The sequence below is a fragment of the Nuphar pumila genome, chromosome 12 (assembly GCF_984573655.1).
Source record: "Nuphar pumila chromosome 12, dmNupPumi1.hap1.1, whole genome shotgun sequence".
NCBI lineage: Eukaryota > Viridiplantae > Streptophyta > Magnoliopsida > Nymphaeales > Nymphaeaceae > Nuphar > Nuphar pumila.
In genome coordinates this window covers 36,895,511-36,915,522 of record NC_143260.1, presented here as the reverse complement: position 1 = coordinate 36,915,522, position 20,012 = coordinate 36,895,511, and the positions used below count along the sequence as shown (strand labels likewise).

Here is a 20,012-nt window from a genome sequence, read left to right as displayed (position 1 = left end):
ACAAAGTTAATGCTTTTACTAAGCAAACAACTACAACTATCTTTTCATCCCAAAACAATTAGGGTCGGCAATATGAGTAAAAACAATCGGGTCTTTCACATTAATCTTTTTTCTTCAATCATTTCTATCTAATGCTACGTCCTCATGTCTTTCTAGGCTTATTCCGACCTCTTTTAACTAATTTATTTTTTTATTTCTCCATCATTTTAATAGGAGCATCATTAGGCCTTCATCAAATATGTTCAAATCACCGTAAACGATTCTCTCTTATCTTATTTTTAATAGGTGCAATGCCTACCTTCTTATGTATCTTCTCATTTTGAATTTTATATTTTATTGTATTTTCATATATCCATCTAAGCATGTACTGTATAATTAGACCTAATAATCGTCCTATAAAACTTTTTCTTCAACCGCAATGACATTCTACCAACACACAATACTTTAGTTGCACTTTGCATTAAAAAAGATTATTATTTTTTATATTCTTAACCCTTAAGCAGCTGCTTTTGTGTTCTTAGTGATTGACCCCCGTCTTGCCCATAAGAAGCACTTTTTGTGTACTTTTTTTTTTTTTGTATCCAGCTTCAAAATTTTAGGATGATATGTCAAAAATACAAAATTTTTGTGTTTTGAAATCTGAAAACAGTGGGGCCACTAAAAGTAATGATGTTTTTCTTGTGTTTTGGCATATGACCTTGACCGACATCAAATTTATACTTTGTTGAAAGGAGGTAAAGTCACCCGCGAAAATCGCCTCCATCTGATTGTGCAAATTGCAGGCTCCCGCCATAAAGGCAAGTGAATAACGTCATCAGCAGGGGCTTGCACCTGATCTTTTCACGTTGATCACCACGATGAACGGTGATCATGCCAAATCACTGATTAATTACCTATTACCTGTACTCGTTTTTCTCGCGCAAGAGCCAATACGAGGGAGTAAACCGAACGATGACTCCGTCTCTCTTCATCTGGCACTTCTCTATAGCTCTTCTTCTTTGTAGTGCAAGAGCTCCCCCATAACTAAATGTGCTAGAACTACTGAATGAAGGAAGAAAAATGACCAAAGATATTGTGTTGACGATCCTCTTTGCAAATGCACTTCATCGCTTCAATGACAACCATGCTCCACACAAGTTTCTTGCAGAACCAACTTCTCACCATCTTGCGTTCATCCACATTACCCATCAATCCACTCAGACAAATCCACGCGCAATTTGTTGTAAACCCAATTCTGCGCCCAACCCTTCACATCTTCAACTCCATCATCCATGCTTATGCTCTCACCAACATTCCCTTGCAAGCCTTCACCTTCTATGTGGCTCATGCCCACCACTTTCAACCCAACAATTTCACACTCCAGTTCCTTCTCAAAGCATGCTCTCGATCTCTATCTATTTGGGAGGGTATTCAAGTCCATACCACCTGTCTCAAATTGGGTTTTCATTCTTACACTTACCTACAGAATGCCCTCATCCATCTCTACTCTGTATGTGGTCGGTTGGGTGTCGCGCGCAAACTGTTTGATGAGATGCTGCAACGGGATTTGATCTCTTTTAATTGTATGATTCATGGGTATGCTGCATCTGGGGATATGGGCGCTGCCTTTGGCCTGTTTGAGCAGATTCCTGAGCCTAATGTTGTTACAAGGACCGCAATGGTTGTGGGTTATGCGGCACAGGGTGATTTGTGCACTGCAAGGAAAGTGTTTGATGAAATTCCCGAACGTGATTTGGTGTCTTGGAATGCTTTGATTGCATGTTATGCGAAGTATGGACAGCCCACTGAAGCTCTTATCCTGTTCAGGCGGATGCAGGAATGCCGCATCAAGCCCAATTCGGTAACAATCACAACATTGCTATCGGCGTGTGCAAGCGTTGGAGCCCTGGATATGGGCAAGTGGATACATGTTTACATAAACAAGAATGGGTTTCGTTTGGACTTCCATTTGGGCTCTGCGTTGGTGGATATGTATGCTAAGTGTGGGGACATTGAATTGGCATTGGAGGTGTTCAATTCACTGAAGGAAAAGAATCTGTGTACATGGAATGCCATGATCAATGGTTTGGCAATGCATGGGCATGCTGAGCAGGCACTGGATATGTTTAACCAATTGCTGGTCAATGGAACTATGACTCCTGATGAGGTTACGTTTGTAGGAGTCCTATCAGCATGCAGTCATGGAGGATTTGTTGATGAAGGCCTGAAACACTTCCGCTACACCGCCAAGAAATATGGAGTGAACCTGATTGTGGAGCATTATGCATGCATAGTTGATCTTCTGGGGCGTTGTGGTTTGCTCAAGGAAGCAGAGGAAATTATCAGGAGTATGCCAATTGAACCTGATATTGTCATTTGGAGGGCATTGTTGGGTGGTTGCAGATTACACAGGGATGTGGAATTTGGAGAGAGAGTCATTGCAGAAATGAACGCCAGTGGCAGTGGAGACTATGTTCTTCTTTCTAACATCTATGCCTCTGCTGGTAGATGGGATGATGTGGAGAGTGTGAGGAGAAAAATGAAGGAGAACGGGATTAAGAAGGAGCCTGGTTGTAGTTTAATCGAGATCGAAAATACTATACATGAGTTCATTTCGGGAGATAAGTCTCACCCTAGATATGCAGAGATATATGCAAAATTAGAAGAGTTGACACTGAAGATGTCTGCAGAAGGCTACTTAGCAGAGACGGTGTTGGTACTGTATGACATACATGAGGAAGAGAAAGAACAAGCTCTTGGCCATCACAGTGAGAAGTTGGCAATTGGTTTAGGGCTTATAAGTACAGCCCCTGGTATCACACTTAGAATTGTGAAGAATCTTCGAGTGTGTAGTGATTGCCATTCTGCCACAAAATTTATATCCAAGATCTGCAATCGAGAAATTGTGGTTCGGGATAGAGTTAGATTCCACCATTTCAAAGATGGGGCATGTTCCTGTAAAGATTACTGGTAATGGAACAAGCAGCAGACTCACATTGATCGGGATTGTGTGCTTGCTCTTGGTTTTTTCTGGATTCTTTGCTGCAGTCAGCTGAATGACCAAAGATTGTTTGTGGACGGAATCCCCCGAGAAGGCTTAGAATGGCAATTCCCGCTCCTTGGAAGGTACTGAATCGAACCTGAGTTGTCTCTGCATTGGCGACCTAAGCTCAGAAGAGCCATCTTCATTTCACAGATTTCCATCTGCTGCTGTTGCTCGCTAGGTATCTTAATATCAGCTCGGATGTATCAATATTGGAATAGTGTGTTTGCATGCGGATGCCTGTGCCAGAAGGGTACCAACTAATTGAGTCATTAGTGAAATCCTGGTGGGAATTGAAGCCGTGATACTTATATTATTTAGGTAGATGTTTGGTATGGTGAAAGAAAAATGCAGCACTCCTGATTGTCAATTTATTCTCATGCTCAAATGAAACTTGGGCGACCCGTATGGTGAAACTTCTATCCAGCATGATGTGGAATGGTTTTATGGCCAACTGATGCTCGGCTGCATGTAAAGAACTCTTTTCTCAAAAGTTTGGATGTGTAAAAAAACACTGTGAAATTAGAAGCCAGTATAAATAATTGCCTGAACTTGTGAATCTGTGGTTTTTCTCACAAAACTTTTTGCATGATCTTTTTATTTGTGCTAATGTATTTGATGTTGAGTATCAACCAGCATCCAAAAATGTTGTTTTTATGCAAACTAAATTTTCATTTAAATATAAAGATCACATGTTTGTGTACATCTACAGATACATATACGCTGATACCAAGATAAGATCATCCTTTAGAGCTTTCTTCTGGGAAAACAACATTTAAGCTGCAGCTATATGGTACATTTTTGTTAGTTTACACTAAAGGGAAAAGGAAATCATCTCTCTCTCTCTCTCTCTCTCTCTCTCTCTCTCTCTCTCTCTCTCTCTCTCTCATGACATGATTTCAAGAGCCTCCCTGGTTTTCCCCAATACATTGTACACTGTGGCTGCAATATGTGCTGGTGATAAACCTGCTTCAGCCAACTGATCAGCTGGAGATCCATGCTCGATATAACAATCCGGAAGAACCAATGGCCTCCACTGCAACATAAACTTTCATTAGCCTCCCAAAACAAGCAGCTCTCTCTCTCTCTCTCTCTCTCTCTCTCTCTCTCTCTCTCTCTCTCTCTCTCTCAAGCTAGTATCTGTGCAAAAGTTCACCTTGGTGGTACCATCAAGAAGACCATCAAGAGCCAAGAACTGAGCAACATGAGAACCAAAGCCACCTATGGATCCCTCTTCGATTGTGATCAAGAACTCATGCTCCCTGGCTAGTTGACGAATGAGAGTTTGATCCAAAGGCTTGCAAAACCGTGCATCCACAACTGTCAAATTCAGGCCACGCTCATTAAGTATTGAAGCTGCAGCAAGACAACTTTGAACTGCTGTTCCATAGCCCACTAGCGCCACCCTCTCACCTCCAACAAGGACACGCCCTTTCCCAATCTGCTCAAAATCAAACAGATACGAGGACATGGCAACTGAACATTGAGGTTGCATATCAATATATTATCTTTTTAATAGATTACCAAAAATGCAGATTGAACCTGAACTGTCAGCATTCAGGCTTGATCCAGATCAGATGGTAGCGATAGGTTGTTATAACCATAGTCACCTATATCGTTAAAGGTAATTTCTCGGCTTAGGGTATTTCGCAGAGAGATTTTCAAAAGCTGATAAATCTCGGGAATATCTCGAGTGTTTAAAAACTTGAAAAAAAATATAAATAACAACAAAAACCTAAGAAAATAATAAGTTTTGTATTATTTTTCTTTCAAAAATATAAAAAAACATGTTTTAAAGGTTTTAAAATATAAAAGAAACAAAAAAATAGTAAATGTAGACTTAATTTTTTTTTTAAAACTCAAAATATCGCTACAAACTCCGCCTGTGTATAACTGTTTAGTTATACACTGCTGGTCCCAAGCCCGGATAAAGAAGGAGGGTTGCAATAGGCCAGCGTAAAAACTTAGTCATACCCTATGAATATGAGTCGTCGCCCAGAAGCGATGCGTCACACTGACGCCCGGGTGTGGTGTCAAATAGGCAAGGGTTCTCTCACTTTGTTGGACGGGTGGGGGTAAAGAAGTTAATCCAAGACCATAAAATTTGGTTAGCCACTTGGAACATAGGGTCTTTAACTGGTAAGTTGGTAGAGTTAGTAGATGTTATGTGTAGGAGAAAGATTGATATTTTATGTCTACAAGAGACCAAATGGGTAGGTGAGAAAGCAAAAGTAATAGAACCTTTGGGATATAAGATTTTGTATACAAGAATAAATAGGAATAGGAATGGAGTAGGGATTGTTATGTCGTGAGTTTATAGATAATGTAGTTGAGGTTCATAGGAAGGGTAATAGGATTTTACTTATTAAATTAGTATTAGGTACGGATATTATTAGTGTTTATGCACCTCAAGTAGGTTTACATGATTCCATTAAGAGTCAATTTTGGGAAGATTTAGATGGAGTAGTACAAGAGATATCTTATGGAGAAAAGTTTTTCATCAGCGATGACCTTAATGGACATGTAGGCATTAGTAGGGATGGATTTGAGAGTATCCATGGAGGCTACGGTATAGGAAAAAAAAACGAAAGTAGAGAAAGGATTTTAAATTTTGGTTTGTCCTATGATATGATCTTAGCAAACACTTGGTTTAAGAAGATGGAGTCTCACCTAGTAACATTTAAAAGTGGGGTTAATACGAGTCAGATAGATTTTTTCCTACTTAGAAAGAGAGATAGGGATTGTTGCATCGATTGTAAGGTTATACAGGGAGAAAGTGAAGCTACACAACATAGAGTCTTAATTTTAGATCTTAGAATTAGACAATGCTACAAAAGGGATAGACATAGGATAGATCCTAGAATTAAGTGGTGGGCACTGAAAAGAGCTAAACAAGGAACGTTTGTAGAGCAGATAGTTAAGGAAGTTGATTGGTGTCTCGAGGATGATTCAGAATCAATGTGAAATAAGATAGCGGGTGGCATAAGAAAAGTGGCTAAAGAGGTATTGAGTGAGTCTAAAGGCGGTGCACTGCTAGGTAGGATACATCATGGTGGAACGAGGATGTTAAATTAGCTATTAAGGTTAAAAGAGAGTGTTATAGAAATCTAAGTAAGAGTCGTGATAATGAGAATTTGGAGAAGTATATGATAGCAAAAAAAGAAGCTAAAAAAGTAGTTCGAAACACGAGGGATAAGGTATATAAGGAGGTTTATGACAAGTTGGATACCAAAGAGGGCGAGAAGGATATTTATAGGCTTGCAAAGATGAGAGATAGGAAATCGAGGGATCTGAGTATGGTTAGATGTATCAAAGATGAAACGCAAAGGGTTTTAGTCAAAGATGAGGAGATTAAGGAGAGATGGAAAGATTATTTTAATAAGCTATTTAATGGAAGTCATGCTCAGGATCTTGGAGACTTCTCCATTCCTTTTCATGAGATGAATCGTGACTTCATGCACAAGATTCAAAAGAAAAAAATTGCAGAGGCTTTGAAGAAAATGAAATCAAGAAGGGCAGTTGGCCCAGATGGTATATCTATCGAGGCTTGGAAATGCTTGGGAGAGAAAGATTTAGAATGGTTGACAAATCTTTTTAACAAGATTTGGTGGACAAATAAGATGCCTAATGAGTGGAGGAACAGTACTTTGGTGCCTCTATATAAGAATAAGGGTGATATACAAGATTGCACAAACTATCGTAGTATAAAACTCATGAGTCATACTATGAAACTTTGGGAGAGGGTGATTGACTCTAGGTTGAGGAAGGTTGTCATGATATCGGAGAATCAATTTGGTTTTATGCCTGGAAGATCAACTATGGAAGCTATACATCTTCTTAGACAACTTATTGAGAAATATAGAAAGAGGAACAAAGATTTGCATATGGTTTTTATTCATTTGGAGAAGGCATACGATAGAGTACCTAGGGATGTTCTCTGGTGGACAATGATGAAGAAAGGTGTTTCTCTTAAGTACATTAGTATGATTAAAGATATGTATGAAGGAGTAGTAACCAATGTCCGCACTTGTGAAGGGGTGACAACCAATTTTCCTATAACGGTTGGATTACATCAAGGATCTGCTTTAAGCCCTTTCCTATTTGCTATAGTGATGGATGAGCTTAGAGATCAATTCAAGAAAATGTGTCGTGGTGTATGTTGTTTGCTGATGATATTGTTTTGATAGATGAGTCTAGAGTTGGGGTTAATGCTAAGTTAGAATTATAGAGACAGACATTGGAAGCAAGAGGTTTTAAGTTGAATAAGAGTAAGACAGAATATATGGAATGTCGGTTTAGTAAGCAACGAAGTAGTGATGGGAGTGTAGTGAAGCTTGGTGAGCAAGAAATACCGGTGGATGATTGTTTCAAATATTTGGGATCTATCATTCAAAAGTACGGAGAAATTGATGGAGATGTAAATCATAGGATAAAGGTTGGGTGGATGAAATGGAAAAGTGCAACTAGAGTGTTGTGTGATCATAGAATGTCATTGCGGTTGAAGGAAAAGTTTTATAGGACGACTATTAGGCTCGCTTTACTATATGGTACAGAATGTTGGGCTGCCAAGAGACATCATATTCAAAAAATGAGTGTAGCTGAGATGCGTATGCTTAGATGGATGTATGGAAATACAATAAAAGATAAGATTCAGAACGAGGAGATACGTAAGAAGGTAGGCGTTTCACCCGTTGAAAATAAGATGAGAGAGAATCGTTTACGGTGGTTTGGACATATTCGGCGAAGGCCTAATGATGCTCCAATTAGAAGGATGGAGAAATGGGAAAATATATTAGTTAAAAGAGGTCGGGGTAGGCCTAGGAAGACTTAAATGGAGATGATAGGAAAGGATATGAATGCTTTGAACCTCACCGACGACATGGCATTGGATAGAAATGATTGGAGGAGAAGGATTCATGTGGAAGACCCAGAATGATTTTCTTTTTTGGTTCGTATCGCTGACCCCAATTGTTTTGGGATGAAGGCGTAGTTGTTGTTGTTGTTGAAAATATCAATACAATATTGAGATATTTTCTATTTGCCAATATTTTGAAAATATTGCGATATATTCCCGATATTATCGAGAACCTTGAAATTGCCGATAATATCGCGATATTTTCAAAATATCGTTGACTATGGTTATAACTATGTAGTAGTTTTGGTATTCCTGTGCCTACTAAATTTAGTAAAAATATATAATGGGAGCAATTAGTATTCAAAGTTTTGTGTCCAAATCCAACACTGCAGGCATGCATTTCATGACTAATTTTGGAACTCAGGCCAAATGAGTTACCTCAGTTCATTTGATATACTAATCTCCCTGGAAACTGCTCAAAGTACCACAATTTTCTACAAGAGCAAGTTAGACTAGAAGCATGTCTGCTTGGCCGCAAATGTGAGTTACTCTCACAATCATGATTCTTATTTGCCCCATTTTTCATGTTCAAGCAAATGTGAGATGCAATCCCTCATGTGATTCGAAATCACATTAGGAGTCATCTTACTCACTACTCATACGATTTGAAATCACATCGTCCACCCTGTGATTTTGAATCACACGAAAATTCAAACGAAGGTGCCCTAGGTTTGAGGTCTCCACATTATGACTGAACCAGGTCAATGACTTTCTTCTTAGTTATTGCAACATTACACACAAGTTTCTGCCAAATCAAGCATCAGTTTTAGACCAATAAGACTCCAGTTAACTCGAGACGAGATTGCAGTGCAACACTATAGAATCTGCCAATTCAACCAGCAAGGTTTAACTCAACTACAACTCAACAAACAAAACCGTTTATCAAGCTGTTTCTCATGCAATTCTAAAGTGAACATAAATCGAAACTCAGTTGTATAGTTGGCTAGCCTTTTGCTAGGCACTACTGGCTCTAAATCTACTATAACAGTTAAGCTAGTGTTAGTGCCGCATATCTAGTAAAACAGCCATTGTCTCCATGGGAAAATGATTGTATAAGATTATGACTTGGGAGTGTCATAATTCTTAGCTGTCGAATTGCACCAGGCAACATGCACCATGCCTTTCAGCACAATCCAATGCCCAAGGATGTGCCAAGCGGTTATCTAGTGGATGTTAAGCCCATAGTCGCATTGTATGATCCTCCCAGGAATGGGAAATCACTCCCTTCTTTCACATCCTAATCAACTTTTTCGAGTTGAGTTTGGGCAAACTAGCCAGTTTGATGGGAATCAGATGAGTACCTCAAGAGGTATTCCTTTGTTGGCTTCAGGCAGTGGCACACCAATTCCATTGCCTCTGGGATACCGGAAACAGCTTGGACGGTCATCAATGGCAGCAGCAGTAGCTACCATATGAAACAGTTCAGCTTCATCACTTGGAGCCATCACAACCATGTTGGGCAGACATGCCAAGTATGTCACATCAAACGCCCCACAATGTGTTGGACCATCTGCACCCACTAGCCCAGCTCGGTCCATGGCAAATCGGACTGGGAGTTTCTGCAAATCCACATCATGTATCACCTGCGCATTCAACCACAAGTCATACTTCTGGTTTACAAGATTTGAGGTCTTTAGCATTATCTGAAGGAATAGGAAAGAAGTGATTGCCTGATCGTATGCTCTTTGTAGGAAGGAAGAGTAAATTGCGCAGAAAGGCTTCAGGCCTTCACAAGACAAGCCAGCAGCAAAGGTGACAGCATGCTGCTCTGCTATTCCAACATCAAAACATCTGTCAGGGAAGCGCTTGAGAAACATATTTAGCCCAGTGCCTCCACCCATTGCAGCATGGATGGCAACTATGTCTTTGTCAACCTCTGCCTCTGCTATTAGTGCCTCTGCAAAATAAGTGGTGTAGGCTTGCGTTGGGGCCTTGGTCTTAAATTGTCTTCCAGTGGCAGGGTCGAACTTGACAACACCTGTAAAATGAAATTTCACCCAATTGTTCAAAATTGTTTGACAGGGTTCACACTAAAAGAAAGAAAAAAAATATTTAACCAACCATGGTACTTGTCAGCTGCACGCTCCGCATAGGGATAACCACGGCCTTTCTCAGTGACAACATGGATGAGCACTGGTCCTGTTGTCTTTGTAGTCTTCACTTCTTGCAAAATGGTTACTAGATCATCTATGTTATGGCCATCAACAGGACCAATGTAATAGAGCCCCAGTTCTTCAAAGAGTGTCGAGCGTGAACCACTGATCATACCACGAGCATACTCATCAACTTTAGCAGCCAGTTGATGCATCGATCCTCCTATCTGTTTTGTGACTCCCTGCATTTCTCGAAACAGTTGCATACCAGTCAGTCAAAAGCTTTCAGGTGAGATTTATGGAACCAATAGTAACTAGAAGGCAACTGACATGCTTAGGAAATTCTGAAATGAAACACTCCCAATATACTATATTGTCAATGAGAAAAAAATCAGAGGATCAAAGGGGGAAAATGATAAATATATATCTATATACCGCTGTAAAGAATTTAACTGGAAACAAAAGGAATGAAAATGGCTCACTGACCTTGGCAACCTCCCTCAGTTCTCTAAGAGGCCTACTAGACTGCAACTTGCTCAGAGCACTGCTTAAGGCTCCAACAGGAGGAATTGGTCCATCAATATTTGCTGTAGGCAAAGAAACCTGCTTGTTGTCATTGAGGATGACAATCATGTCAGAGTCCAAATATCCAGCATTGTTCATGGCCTCAAAAGCTTGCCCTGCGGTCATGGCTCCATCACCAATAACTGCAACCACATTGTTCTTCCTACCCTTTAAGTCCCTCCCAACTGCCATTCCCAGCCCCGCTGAGATGCTTGTCGAGCTGTGCCCAGCACCAAAACAATCATACTCGCTCTCGGATCGCTTTGGAAATCCTGATAACCCATTTGTTTGTCTCATTGTTGACATCTTATCCCTTCTGCCAGTCAGTATTTTATGAGGATAAGCCTGTAAACAAAGGCTTTCATGCTTTAGTCGTTAATTAGCAGTATTTTACCATCCTGCATGCCTTGAAAATCAAAAGGAAGCTACTTCTATAAATTGATTAGTTACAAGTTTAGAACGAGTCAGAAGTGAAAACCGGGTCAAGTTACTAACTGAATTAGATCAATTACATCCACAACTGAAAACCAACATAAATTATCATGGCCCCCCTTGCGCAGAGCTAGACTAATAACCAACTCATGAATCAGTTGACCATTGCCTTACAAAAACTGGATGGAGTTTGGATTACTGGGTGAAAGTACGGGTTCCAATTTCTAATTTGTGAACTTGGTGAAAGTCTGCAGGCTTGGAGCAAAACAACCAATTTCGTTATGCAGTTAACTGGAAGGAGCCACATCAACCTGACTTGCAATTAATGATGCTTTGATTTCTTATTAACTGTTTTAAACATTCTTCTGATGAAATAAGTAGAAGATATAGTTTTAATATAGTGGTTCTGAGTCATATGAGAACTAATATATACAATCCTAGCCATGTTATTTGAACATGGGTCACCCTCTATCTTTGGAACACATAATACACTAACAGAGAAGGGATAGTGAAAAAGGAATCATTACCTGATGGCCTACATCCCAAAGGAACCTGTCTTGTGGAGCATTAAACACATAGTGGAGCGCCACAGTGAGCTCCACAACCCCAAGACTGGATCCAAGGTGACCCCCTGTCTTTGAAACACTGAAGATCACATCTGACCGCAGCTCTTCTGCAAGTTGTTTCAGTTCCTTCATTTGCCAATTATCACACACCATGAACAAGTCAGACCAATGTTTCTTTCAATCAAAGAATTGACTCCAGACACACTCAGAGTAGGGCCTCAAAGGACTCTGATTCAAGTTGGCACCAATTTAGTACATGGACATCAATATGATGCTTAAGTAGGCAATATAGATCCAACCGGAGGCCTCAACAGGACTTCAGCCAAATCCATTCAAGCATAATTCAATATGATCCATGACTATATGAGAGAGAACCCATACCATAGAACTCATACAAGAATTAGGTGCCTATAGTACCCGAATTGGTAACTACAAGTTTCATCATCAACTCTGACTGGCTGCCAATTCTAAGACCACAGAACAGATATATGCCTCACGTTGACTCGGACCAATCTGGCACTGACTCAAGCAACAAAACAACCAGGGTCCAGGGTCCAAATAGGAAAGATCGTTACCATGATTGTGAATAATCAAACAGGACTTGGACTTCTATCCAACCCGGACTTATCCATATATGCTGAAGCAAGGAAGCACCGAGTCAACTCGGAGTTGGTATCACTCAGTGAAATTGGGACGAATCTGGTCAAGCCCTTCGAGTCCCAACTAGGTTTGGGGTTTTTAGCACGCGCACACACACACACACACACACAGAACCATACTTGGAGAGAGAGATTCTTCATATGAATGGGATAGATGATGGTATCTAAGAGAGGAGTTGGAGGCCTCTGTGCGTGGTACTCGCCACTCTCAGACAATGAGGCACATACATATGAGGCCTTCTTCACCTGCATTCAACAGTGGACACATCAGATAAATCCATGCAATGATGCAAACAAGTATCAAATTGCTCTCACAAAACTAAACATTTCAAGCAGATAGTCACTCCCATAGTCTCTGCAAAGTTCCAAGCACAACTGGTTACTCCATCAAAAACAAAAAATTTATCATCCAATGATTGCATGTTGTTGATATATTCTCAGCATCACAGTAACATCATCTAAAACTGATAATCTAATCATAAACTAACATAGCAAACCTTCTCAGAACCCAAAATCTGACCATTTAAAATAGACATCAAATATTACAACCATTCCCCAACTTGAATTGGCCATTACATCAGATACCCAATACATCAAAACAATTGAAATTTGCATGACCACTACCATAATTCAGCAAAACAGAAGGAACCCAACTCTGGTTCTGCAAAATACTAACCTTAGAGGCTGATGGGTTGTGTTTTCTGGATGGGTATTGTGCTCCTCCATGAAGGAAGTATGAGTTGTGAAGAGTTGATGTGGAACTCTTAGAGAGAGAAAGAGAAGGGTCTTGGATGCCCAAAGCATGAGAGCCGGTACAGGAGAAAGATGGTGCTAATGCCATCACACAATCTCAGCAGAGGATCAGTGTGGGGTGTTACAGAGGAAAAGGGAGAAAGGATGGTGTGCACTGTGAAAAATGAAGGCTATAACTATAAGCACCGCTCCTCACCCATGTTAGGATGTCAGATAAAAGGATTACATAAATAAAATTGAACCCATCCCTTGATGCTAAATAAAGGGTCTAGATTGCATGCTGGTCCCACCTTAAACTTTTAGCATTGTGGGCACCAAGCAACTGGATTCAATCTGGGCCTTAGGTTTCTAGGATGGACGATTGGAATGTGTTCATGGAAAAAGGTGGGACCCCATTAATGCAACTTGGTGCTGTTGATCAATTGTTTTGTCCTTTTAGGAAGCCTTACTTCATGAGGCTGATATTGTATTTACTCTCCACTCTCTCTTTTGCCTCTGCTGTTTTTCTTTTGTTGGTTTTTTTTTTTCACCTTCATGTGGACACGTCATTGGAAATCTGGTTGGATAGAGGAATGACCCAATCACAGAAAGCCATGGTGATGATATTAGAGAAAAAAGCATTTTTGTTTTTCTTTTCTTGAGCTTTTGGACTTTGGAGATGCTTGAAACAGGATCCAAACCGCCTGCTCTAATCTCATGTAATTGATAAGATTATTTTGAAGCCTGGGACCTCTGCCCAAAAGGACTTAGCCTAGTTGGAGTGAGCCTCGGCTGTCAAACTGGCAGTCAGGTTTGACTCCCATGGGCGCTACCCCTTGAAAAAGGGGCAGCCCAGCATAGGCCCGAGGGACAAGGGTCTTGGCCACGGCATTTTATGCCCCTGGTACGACAATTAAGTCTCTCAGCCCTGATGGCGGTTTCCTTGTGTAAAATATGGGAAAAAAAAAAAGAAACACTTGGGTTCTCTAGTCTGAACCAAGGAAGCAAATGGGTCAGATCCAGGATAGAGGTTTTACAATTTTTAGCTATTTTAGATTCAATTCTGATCCAAATTCTCATGTATTTGGCTGTTTTGGATCTTAGCGGTTTGCATCCTTACTCTGAACACCCCCGACTAGGGGTGTCAATGGGTCGGGTTTGGTTTGGACTCTGGTGAATTCAGACTTGGACCAGATTTTTAGGTATGGTATTGGGTTCGGACCCAATTCTAATCAAGTCCACTATAAGAAAAATCATACTCGAACCGATAAAAACTACATGAACCAAACCCGGACCATACCGGGTAAAACCATGTTTTTTATCATTTTTACATTGAAAATTTGTAGGTCTTAATTGAATCTTGGGTCAGGTCCGGGTTAGGTATAAATTTTTATAAACTATACCCGCATTCATGTATTAATCAAATTTTTGGGTCGAGACTCGGGTCTTAATCAGGTCTTCTTAATTATCCGTTGACACCCCTAACTATTTCTCTCCCATATAAATATCAATAACTCATGTCTTGTCAACTTAGTGATGCTTGTCCATCATTATTACCGCATAAAAAGAGTCCAACCCCATTGGCCTGAACTATGCTAGTGTCAACGGTAGCGTCAAGTTCAGAGTATGAAATATGTCATATATGAACCTAGGATGGCAGTGGGGCAGGGCGGGGGACAAAGGTCTCCACCCCCGCCCCGCCTCAAGATTAGAACCTCCATCCCGGCATGGGGATGGATTTTAACCTCCACCCCCGCCTTCATCCCCGTTTCATGTCCTCCATCCCCGGTTCAAAGGGGATGAGGCAGGGCTATTACGGGGAAAAGTGGTGGGGATGGGGCGGGGATAGTTGCAGGGCGGGGAAAAGTGTATGTCCATCCCCGCCTCCATCCCTGAACGGGAATGGATTTTAACCTTCGTCCCCGCCTCCATCCCCGTTTCATACCCTTCATCCCCTGTCCAAACTGGGCGGGCCCCCCGCTTTCCCCCCGGTCCACTGCCATCCCTATATGAACCTTAGCAGTAAACCCTCGCTCTTGAGTTCTCATCAACTTGTAGCTTTTGTTAGAAAAGAAAGAGGTAAACTGCAACGATGTAACTAACAGACTCCAACCCAAAAATCCAACCTTTATTGTTAAAGTGTGATTATATATATATATATATATAACAACTTTGATGCTCTCTTGTATTTGTATGCTCTGTATGGTATTGAATAAGATACCAAACCCCAAACCCACCCCCCACTGTTATCAGTATCGGACTGCTTATCGGCCTGTATCGGCAGAAAATCGATACCCTTTACCCCTGAATAGGCTATTTTTTAATTAATATAAAAAATACTAAAATTTGTTTTTTAATATTATGTAAATATTATTTTAATAGTTGTAACATGTGTCACCTTATGATTGACACATAATATTTATTATTGTTTTTTTGCCTATACAGAACGATTCACTTGAATATCGGTATGGGGGGCGATACAGCTGAATCGGTGGCCAAAGGATTCAGGACCGATACCGATGCTGACAACATGCCCCCCCCCCCCCCCCCCCTTAAAAAAATCTACAGGTTATTAAGAAAAGATATTGGAAAAATCAGCAGAAAGCCATCAAACCTTTTTCCATAATAAGTAGTGTGGCAAAATTAATCATTTTATTTATTTATAACTGAAAAAACTGTAAAGCAATACAACTCCACAATAGTTTCTCATTTAATTGCAGATGGAGGGAACAAGTGAGTGTCATTATTTTAACACAAAGCACAATCAGTTCCCCATGCTAAGCACTTCATATATAGGGGTGCAAGCCTATCCATTTCGGTTCAGATCATGGTAGATCCAAATCCAAACCCGATATATAAACAGTATATCCACATTCAAATCCAGATCCTGATTTGAAGACAATCAAATTTAACATATCTGATTGCCAAAAAAAACCGATACAATAGATCTGTACCTGATCTGAATACACACATTTGGAGCTTACTTCAATGGTCATGAATCCGAAAATAACATGTTGGACTGAGATCAGATATCCAATCTTTTTGCACCCTTATTTCTATCATTCCAATTTTGTTTTATTGGAACCAGGCAACTAATTAATGTGAGGCTATCCTAAAGGTCTATACCAAATAGAAGTGTATATATATGGTCAACAACTTAGAACCAAAGTGGTCAGAAGACTCGGAACTCCCTCACACTCTCTCATGTACTTGCCAAATAATTCAAGCCATGAATAGGAATGGACATTAGAGTTAAGGCTCGACAGGCCCAACCCAGTTCCTGACCCGCCGAAAGCCTGACCTAGCTCTTGTAGGTTTGAGTGGGTCAGGTTGGGATGATTAAACTCCATTGAGATGAGCTTTCACCGTTACTTGGCTTTGGCTTGTTCACTACTTGATCCGGGTCATGCCCAAGATTTATTGGGCTTCGATCAAACACAACTCATGTGGGTTCGGGTACTTGACTACCCATTGAGAACCTGACCCGATATCCCACCTCCAATCATGATCTTTCTAATGATAAAAGTTTGAAAAAAAAAATACAAAACACTTTTTTGTCATGTTTACTTACAAACAGGTTATTTGCCCATGCTATGTCATGACTCTTAATATTATAGGTACCTTGATACTTGGGTCACTCACCATGTTACTTCGGCAAGAAGTGGTTTGCAGTTACCTATTTTTAATTCAAGTAATATGTCCTTATAGAAAGGATGTAAGTGTTTGTTCTTTACATTTAAGGGAAATCTATTGTCAATAACTATTTTTTTTTAAGATAACCATTATTTATTTCAGTTCGATGCTAATAGTTTTTGTGTTAAGGATATATATAGAACGAAACTATTATCCTAAGACGACGGAGTAGGGAAAGACTTTACCCATAGCTAGAAAGGTAGTGAGGATAAGAAAATCCGTCGCTTAAAGTCATAACTTTTGGTGTGTTTACAAACACGGCCTAACTTTTAAAATATTACAAATACACGACTAACTTTTGAGATTCCTTTGTTAATTAGGCATGTATTTGTAATATTTTAAAAGTTAGGCTTGTGTTTGTAAATAGGTTAAAAGTTGAGGATGTTTTTATAACTGTCTCTAAAACTTTTGTGCTTACGTAAACTTATTGAGGGCAGTGGAATAAGTGTATGTGCATCTTTGATGTTGTACAGTACATTGGGTGCTACATATAAATACAGTCAAGGACTTCATTTTCAAGTAAAGAAGTTCGGTAAATGCCTTGTTTGCTTATTTAAAAACAGTGTTTTCTTTTACCAAACTACTGTCCTTCATCCTTGTCAATATTCAAATAGAGGTTTTGGACACTGATCATAAGTACGGCAGACCGAGCCAATGCGACTGAGTCTATGATCTTGAGGGTGTTTTTTTCGTGTAAATATCAAAAACTCTAAAATTTGACAAGATCATTTTGACCATCTTGAACAAGTTCCCACCGCGCGCGTCCGGTTTGCTATTAAATCTCAAAAAGTGCGCATTTTGAATCTCGTCTAATGGGTTCTAATTCGTGCACCTCGTGATCAAGACCAAGTGCATGAACTCCTATATGATGAGTTGTGGAGCCTTATTCATTGTTTTTGCCCTTGCAGGGAGGGGGGTCCGGGGGCTGTCCTCGGCTCGGGTCCCCCAGAATAAATTTTTTTTTTTGGACTTATGTTTGGTGAATCAGACCTGATTTGGTTAGGGTTAGGGTTGTCTCCCTTGCCTTGTTTATATTATCGTTTTTCTTTTCTCATCTTGTAACTGTTGAAAAGAGCAATAAGATTTCTTTCTGGGCGGCCGTGGTTTTTTACTTTCTTTCTGATTTGAGGAGAGGTTTTTTCACGTAAATCTGTGTTCTTTTTGTGTTTTGTTTGATCGTTCTTGTTCTTTGTTTTCTTTTGGTTGTTTCTTGCTTGTGGTTTTCCTAACACTATATTTCAGCATCAAGCCAAACAAGAACAAGTTGGAAAACATTGGGATTGTAGTGACAACTTACACTGCGATGTTCACACCATTTCCAAGTCTAGACCAAGAGAAAACCCTCACACCATTCAGTGTATGTTGACTGGTCTCTTGTTGGTAAAACCCTTGAAGTTTCGTCTGTCCATCGAGAGTACACCCAGCTTTGATCTTACAGCAAAGAATGCCTCTTGTGGGTTCAAACTGATGACACTTTTTTTATAACCCGAAGAAACTGCACCCGACACGAAGACCTGGTCTTGCTGGCTCAGTCTGCCATACCTACGATCATTGTACCGGCAGTGTAAAACTCCGAGGCTAAGACCCCTGCCGCCCCGGGGCCAAGTTCTGTCAACCAAATGACGCTAAAAAAAAAAAAAACCTTCATGTCATGGATTATACGTTGACGGTCTCCCGGTTGGTAAAACTCTTGAGGTCTCTCTTGTTCACTGAAAAGTATCCCAGTTTAGATCTTGCTGCAAGGAATGCCTCTTCTGGTTCGAACTCGTGACGTTCCGTCAACTTGATGACTTTCAGAAATCACTATTCCACATGAGGGAAGCCCGATTTCATGGTAAATGGCATGATCCTTGACTCACATGTCACTTCAAAAGAATAAATGGATCATGGTGGGTCCAACTAGAATAGAACACCCAGGCTCAATGCCATTGCTGGGTGGTGAGAAAGAAATGACTTAGTTCTGAAGTAATTGAATGTTCAGTTTTATCAATGTTATTAAAAGCAATGAATTGGAAGGTCAAACACGAATGCTAAAAACATGAGGCGCAGAACAAAACCATGCTTTGATTGCCAACCCACTTAGGCTCTGTGTGGATGAGGGTGACAGTGGGCAAAACAAGGTTTTTGAAAAACATGATTTTGCCTCAAAACTAGGTTTTTTTACAAACTGGGTTTACCAAAAACCTGAGTTTGTAGGTGTTTGGTTAAGCAAAAACATGGTTTTCGAGGTTTTGGTTTGTAAAATAAAAATTATTTTTTTTAAAGAAAATGTAAAAGAAAAAATAAACATTTTTCAGCCACTCATTGGCCGGAAAATGATTGGGATGATACCGCCCTGTAGCAAGGGCAGAACCATCTTGACCATTTTCCAGGTGGCAGTTGGCTATAAATGGCCAGCCATACAGAAAACTAAAAAAAAAAAAAATCAAATTTGTTCATTCATTTTTTTTCATAGGCAAAATGGGTTAGGCAGAGCTCACCAGTTATACAACGTACCATTGGGATTTGAACTTGCAACGTCCCAACACAAGGTGACGTGCACTGGGAGTGCCTGCCAAACAATCGGAGCCTCCATGGGTTAAATTTGTTCATTCATTACCGGTCATTTTTTCGGCCACAAAATGGCCAGGATGGCTCCACCCTTCAAGGGCCATCCTGGCTGGTCACTGTGGAAAAAATGAGGTTTCAGATGGCCCGTCATATCCAGCCATTTTCCGGCCATCCACCAGCCACATTTTCCGACCAGTGAGTGGCCATCTCTGGCCAGACATAAACTGGAGGAAGGGAGAGGTGATCAGGCCTAACGAGCAAGAGTAGGGATGGCAGTGGACCAGGGGAAAGTGGGGCCCCGCCCCGCCTCGCCCCGTTTGGACCGGGGATGAAACGGGGATGGAGGCGGGGACGAAGGTTAAAATCCATCCCCGTTCGGGGATAGAGGCGGGGATGGACGTACCCTTTTCCCCACCCCGCCCCGCCTCATCCCCGTTTGAACCGGGGATGGAGGACATGAAACGGGGATGAAGGCGGGGGTGGAGACCTTGTCCCCCGCCTCGCCCCGCCCCACTGCCATCCCTAAGCAAGAGGCGGGCAGGGGAGATGGGGTGAAGGTTGTGACTAGGAGTGCCAATGGGTTGGGTTTGGTTTGGACTCAAGTGAAAGCAGACTTGGACTCGGTTTTCAGTATGGTGTCGGGTTTGAACCCAGGCCTAATCGGGTTCACTATAAGAAAAACCATACCAAGACCTGATAAGAGCTACATGAAACAAACCGAGACCATACTCGGTCAAACCATATTTTTCATCATTTTTACATTGAAAAAATGCGGGCCTTAATGGG

The 20,012-nt window shown here is 40.8% G+C and overlaps 1 protein-coding gene and 1 pseudogene across 2 annotated transcripts; one reads left to right on the top strand and one right to left on the bottom strand.

Moving 5' to 3' along the window:
• Positions 1 to 1,594: 1,594 nt before the first annotated feature.
• LOC149820713 (putative pentatricopeptide repeat-containing protein At5g40405 pseudogene) lies at positions 1,595 to 3,801 on the top strand (annotated as a pseudogene).
• Positions 3,670 to 13,233, bottom strand: LOC149820712 (putative 1-deoxy-D-xylulose-5-phosphate synthase, chloroplastic). 2 transcript variants are annotated; one of them, XM_089983670.1, is made up of 9 exons: positions 12,928 to 13,233; positions 12,372 to 12,497; positions 11,554 to 11,718; positions 10,517 to 10,939; positions 9,999 to 10,272; positions 9,608 to 9,915; positions 9,239 to 9,520; positions 4,179 to 4,463; positions 3,670 to 4,058 (listed from the first exon to the last, which is right to left on the bottom strand). In XM_089983670.1, the coding sequence occupies exons 1-9, from the start codon at positions 13,090 to 13,092 to the stop codon at positions 3,909 to 3,911; spliced, it is 2,178 nt and encodes a 725-aa protein (XP_089839796.1). In that variant the 5' UTR covers positions 13,093 to 13,233; the 3' UTR covers positions 3,670 to 3,908. The 2 variants fall into 2 exon arrangements, with proteins under 2 accessions (XP_089839796.1, XP_089839797.1); XM_089983671.1 differs by lacking the exons at positions 12,372 to 12,497; positions 12,928 to 13,233 and adding an exon at positions 12,168 to 12,222.
• Positions 13,234 to 20,012: the final 6,779 nt, after the last annotated feature.